Source organism: Juglans regia, chromosome 4, assembly GCF_001411555.2.
Source record: "Juglans regia cultivar Chandler chromosome 4, Walnut 2.0, whole genome shotgun sequence".
Classification (NCBI taxonomy): Eukaryota; Viridiplantae; Streptophyta; class Magnoliopsida; order Fagales; family Juglandaceae; genus Juglans; species Juglans regia.
In genome coordinates this window covers 29899060-29904825 of record NC_049904.1, presented here as the reverse complement: position 1 = coordinate 29904825, position 5766 = coordinate 29899060, and the positions used below count along the sequence as shown (strand labels likewise).

Below are 5766 nucleotides of genomic sequence, written 5' to 3'. Positions count from 1 at the left end.
TGACACGAATCGTTTTGACCTATTTAATAGTTAATAAAAAATTGTTCAACATGACACAACCTATTTCAACCCGTTTTATGTAATTGGGTTGAACAAACCCGATAACTCATTCAATCTAATTAATATAATCTCATATAAAAGTTAAAATATATATTTATTAATGGCCACGATATTTAAAAAAACAATAATACTATCTACTAACAAAAAGTACAAATATTCTTCATATTTTAATTTATAATAAAATCAATATTACAAACAACAATAGCAAATATGAGCATAGGTCTAAAATTACAATCTCAATAATAAAAATATAAGCATATTGAAAAATACCAATATTACAACACAACAATAATAAAATTTAAAAGGGTTATTGCGAGTTTATTTCGGGTTAAGTAGGTTGACTCGTTTATTAATATTTTCTTAGTAGGTTAACCCATTTTGACCCGAACTCGTATCACATGTTGTCATCCCTAGTTATTTGACATACATATATAATTTGGTAATCACGAGTACCAGTTTATGATCTATGAATTAGGATAAACCTCGATCAGGGACTTCAAGCCATATGGTGCCACTATTTTGTAGTGGCTAAAGCCAGCATCCAAGAAGAGCTTTTCCCACTCTTTCTTGGTTCTCTCTTTTCCAGTGACCAAAATCATCATCAGTGCGTCCAAGAAAAGCTTTGCTTTTGTAATATCATGTTGTTCCTCCTCCTCATTTATCACTACGTCTATGATAATTATCTTTCCGTCCTTACCTTTGCTCCTAATAGCCTCTTTGCATCTCTTTAGTATTTCGACACATTCCTCATCGCTCCAATCATGCAAGATCCACTGCATGTCAAATTATATAACATATATATCAGAATCAGTACATGCAGATCATGCCTTAAAATATGTAACTTCAAACCCAGCTAATTAATTTTGAGCTCTGGCCACTTGGGAATTATAAAAGGATCAGACACCGTGATAGTTGTCTTTAATTTACTGATCGTGTAAGTTCGCATAAATATTCTTATATATGTTCAATTTTGGTTTCAGATCCCTTAAAATACAAACACACGAAGTAGGTCCATAATATTATTGAGCTTTGCTGGAAAAAATACACTCAAGCAAGTACGACCAACACGAATGGCGAAAACAAACGTACGGCATGTAGCATATCCAGCTAAGAAAAATAAAACATAAAATTAGATAGAATATTTTTTGTCTGAATTGAAAACAAAATCGTGGACCATTAGGCAAAGAAATATTTTGCACACCTTCATTAGAATGGCATCTGCAGCAGGGATGGACTGAAACATATCTCCACCGACGTATTTCAAGTTTTTATCATCTGGCAAATTAGCAACCACATGTGGGAGGTCAAACACCGTGCATTTGATGTGAGGGAATGCCTCAGAAATGATCCTCGACACTGTCCCACTTCCACCTCCAACATCAACCAACGAATCCAAACCGTCAAAAATGGTCTTGTAGTCCTTGATCACCTTGCTCATTAGTCGGGAATCGCTGGCCATCCCTTCATCAAAAGCGACACCGTATTCTGGGTTTTGGTTGCAGTAGTCAAAGATGCCCATCCCGTGCGCTTTCACAAAAGGTGTGAGCTCAGTGCCTCGAAACCAATCTCCCAAGGAATACCATGAGTTTACAACAGCAGGGTCAAGTATTGCTTGAACCAACGGTGACAGGCCAGTGACCTTATCTACGAGGACGACCCTAGAAGAAGCTGTGAGAGCATAAGCTTCTTCTTCTTCTTGATCTTCATGAACTACTGGGGCCGTTTTAGTAATGAAACCGGAGTGTACCAGCAAACGCATCAGCCTGTGCATGCATCTGGTTTTTTGTGGGTGGATTCGAAGCTTAGAAGCCAGCTGTTTAAGAGTAATGGGTTGGCCATGGTTATGGATGATTTCAGGGATACCTAGCTGAATTGCACAATAGAGTGACATGGAATCTGTGAAGCTTAGTATATTTTTGTACAGATGAGACTGAAGTCGAGACAACTCATCACTTGCTCCCTGGCCATTGACGAGATCCATCTTAATTTGGTGCAGATATGCCTCTTGTACATCTTGCGTCCAGCATCAGCTTCTTATATAGATGTTCCTGGAGGGTGCCCAATCCATTACAGGACAAACGAAAATATAATGGGATTCGGGACTTCGATTTAGGGACGTGGCCGACCCCAAAGTCGGTAACGTGTGACTCTAGGGGGATAGGGGCCCAAAGTTGTCCTGTGACAGTATAAAGGAAAGAAAAATGCTGAAGACAGTCGCCCGTGGTAGACGCCGCGCAAGCGGCTGCTGATGTGGAATCAGTGTTTCAAAATGCACCGTCTCAGTCTTTCGAACAGTTATTCAAAATTTTGGTCCTCATCGAAACGCACCGTTTACATCAAGCTCCTCCCTCTTCATTTTTTCCTTTCCCATTCCCTCCCTCTGCGATTCCACTTTCCTCTGCGATTCCACTTGAAGTCAAAGCAGGAGATGACGATTCCATCCCTCATACACATGAAACAAGGGCAAATAAAAAACATAACTTTACCATTGTACACAAGTTTCAATTTTTTACTGGGAATACTTGAAGAAAATACTCGCACAGCTCCACTTGAAGATTTGAAGACCACGAAATGAATTGAAGACTACGGTAAATTCAGGGAACAAATAGCCACACTTATTTGAGACATTTCATGGAACTTTGCACTGATATGAAGTCGAAGACCCACACAAGGAAAATGACCCACGCAGATAGGTGAGCACATATTCACTTGAAGACCACAACGATGTGTAAAAATTCAATACCTTTACAGAGAGTCAACGCACCGTTTTGCTGGACGTCTTGATGTGGTGAAGTCGAAGACCCACACAGAAGATGACCCAGGCAACACGGAAGATTACCCAGAGCACCACGCAAGCTCAGAACTTCTACGTACAGTCGATGGAAGCTATCTCAAAAACCAGAATACTAAACCAAAGCCAGATGCTATGTTTTTCGTTTTTTTTTAATAATAAATAAAAACTGACATGGCATTATTATATATGCCATTTACGCCCCGTTTGCACGGGGCGACTGTACGTAGAAGTTCTGTTAAGGAAATTGTGAAAGAGGCAATGAGACCATATGCTAAAGAGAAGCTTATTTTAAGGGATAGCTTGGTTGATTATGGGAATCTTGATCCGTGATTATAGGAGAATGTTATGCGGTGTATATTGTACATATTTTGTACAGCTTTGATTTTGTCCATATTTTTACAGCTTTGATTCACAGTGTATAGGACTGTACTATTTATCTATAGAAAAATATTATTTTATCGATTCAATTGGTTTCTTATTTTGATATCTCATATATTTTAATTTTTTTTTTTACTTAATAGTTAAGAAAGTGACTATTAGTATATTGATATAGTTTTATATTTTTTTAAAAATATTTTAAAATGATAAAAAAATAAAAATAAAAAAGTTGAAAAAAATAAAAATAACCAACTTAACTTAACGGTCACTTGAAGTGGTGCGACTCAACTTATATTTATAAAGAAAACACACGCAGAACATTTCCATCATCTTGTTAATTAACTTTTATAGACAGCAACCATACCGAGGAAAACTATAGAATATTTTGAAGTAGTTTCTTTAATAAGAGATAGATCATACATGAATTGTTGAATAACGAAGCCTCATGTATTTCTTCAGATCATGAGTACTTGACTCCTTGCATGCAAGACCTAGCTGAGTACTTCTAGTCAAGACGTGGTGAACAGGCCGGGTTGGCCAGTTTATGGGAGTATCAATTCATCCTATACAAAATTATTACGAGTTATTATTATTATTATTATTATTATTCATTCTAAACTTTACCATTTAAACTCACATCAATTGGCGCGACACATGATTTTAAACTGTATAAATCAACTACTTAAATTAAAAAGTTATGCGACAGCTCATAAAATATTATGAACTAATTATATTTTAAGATAATCGAATTCAGAATTAAAATCAAGATTAATGCTGTATTAATAAATGAACATTAACCCAGGCCTGCATGGCGCAGTAGCTAGGCGCGCGTTGATCAATGAATTATATATATATATATATTATTTATATATAAACCCCACCTCTCTCGTAAAATCAACTTATTAATTGTAATTTCTTTCTTTCCTGATTGCGAAGACCGAAGATTGATGGAGACTCGAGATCGAGCATATAAAACACGTTTAAGAAAAGTAATTAGATTCGTATAATTAAATACCTGATCCACTCATCTTAACCTAATAGCCAAATTAAATTAGAGGAAACATGATATTGATCCATTAATCCCGTATCTAGTTAGTGCATGGTCGATCAGCAAACCGGCCCGCCCCACTTTGAATATTGTTTATTAATTATTTTTATATCTTTTATATAATATAAATTATCCTCCTCCACGTTTCCAATGACTTTATAACGTGAATATTCCTATCATAAATATTAATGGCTCATGCTGCATGCTCACGTCAATATCTTTAATTCTTTGTATTAATTTACTCATTTTGACGGCCACCATGCCTAGCTAGCTAGCTGCCATTCAAGACCTAGCTACCATGCATATTGATCACGTGATGATCAATGCCCCTAATTTGTCTCAAATATGTATAGGATACAACATCGATGTAGTCCAAGAAAATTTGATTATGTGATGACGTCGTGTTTCGCGGACCTGGACAACTCCTCACTTTCGGTACGCAAGCTCGATCCTACACAATCAAAAACGGAGAGAGGACCTCGTGGTCCATTAATCTTCCAAAACTTGAGTTAGTACTCAGAGAGATAAAACTAGAGAGAGAGAGTTAAGAAGAGAGAGAGAGAGTATCTTTTCATCACCTTTTTCGTTATTGGGTCGCCCCCTATTTATAGTTACCTTTTAGAACCCCCTGTGGTTGGATTTTGTGTCACGCGAGACAATTTGCCCCACGAGCCGTGTTGCCGAGCAGCTTATGCGTTATTTCCTCACCGAGCGGCGATTAAGCCTAACTTTTTCTATGTATCGTTCTGGTCTTGGGTCGCATTTAATGCCCCACGAGCCGTGTTACCGAGCAGCTTATGCGTTATTTCCTCACCGAGCGGCGATTAAGCCTAACTTTTTCTATGTACCGTTCTGGTCTTGGGTCGCATTTAATGCCCCACGCCCCGCACTCTTGAAGGCATTTAATGCGACGTGACCTCTGTTCTGAGCTGCGTTAAATAGGATTTGGCCTCTGTTTGACGTCCCATTTGTTTGGCGATGTCGGCCATAGTCCTTCTTTCTTCATTTCCTAGTTTTTGAACCCCTGCCTTGGTGTTGGTTAAGGCCTCGTCTGGGTTTTGGTGACCGAGTTGGGCTCTGTGGCTAGCCCAACCCCTGCAACAAACCCTTTCTACTTTCTTGAGCCTAAGGTAATGATTTTCTTCTCATCACAGTATACAAAGAGAAATATAAAATATTTGAGACAAGTAGTATTTTTTAAAAACATCGCAGAGAAATTTTATGTACAATTAATATAGTCAATTTTGACGTGTGTGAAATCCAATTTTAACATGTTGTATACCATGAGCATGGATTATGTTGAACATGAGCATGTAGAGTTTTAAATTATATATTAAAGTTTTAAAATTTAAATTATGTTTATGGCCACATAGTTAAAGTTGCAGTATATTTACTCTATTATAATAAGTGATTATCTAACTGTAAATAGTAATTTTTGTTATTTTTTCATTAAGTCTTGTTTTACCAAAAGGTCGTTAAAACTCTT

At 37.1% G+C, this 5766-nt stretch overlaps 1 protein-coding gene across 1 annotated transcript; it reads right to left on the bottom strand.

Moving 5' to 3' along the window:
* Window positions 1-451: 451 nt before the first annotated feature.
* LOC109022002 (trans-resveratrol di-O-methyltransferase-like) lies at window positions 452-2045 on the bottom strand. Its single transcript, XM_019004768.2, has 2 exons — window positions 1262-2045; window positions 452-833 (listed from the first exon to the last, which is right to left on the bottom strand). Exons 1-2 carry the CDS (start codon window positions 2039-2041, stop codon window positions 525-527), a joined length of 1089 nt encoding a protein of 362 aa, XP_018860313.1. The 5' UTR covers window positions 2042-2045; the 3' UTR covers window positions 452-524.
* Window positions 2046-5766: the final 3721 nt, after the last annotated feature.

Bases quoted from the DNA above. Each gene is read 5' to 3' on its own strand.
- LOC109022002 (XM_019004768.2), bottom strand. From the start codon at position 2,041: ATGGATCTCGTCAATGGCCAGGGAGCAAGTGATGAGTTGTCTCGACTT. The intron at 834-1,261 runs GTGTGCAAAATA...TTTGACATGCAG, and splicing joins CAGATGCCATTCTAATGAAG to TGGATCTTGCATGATTGGAG.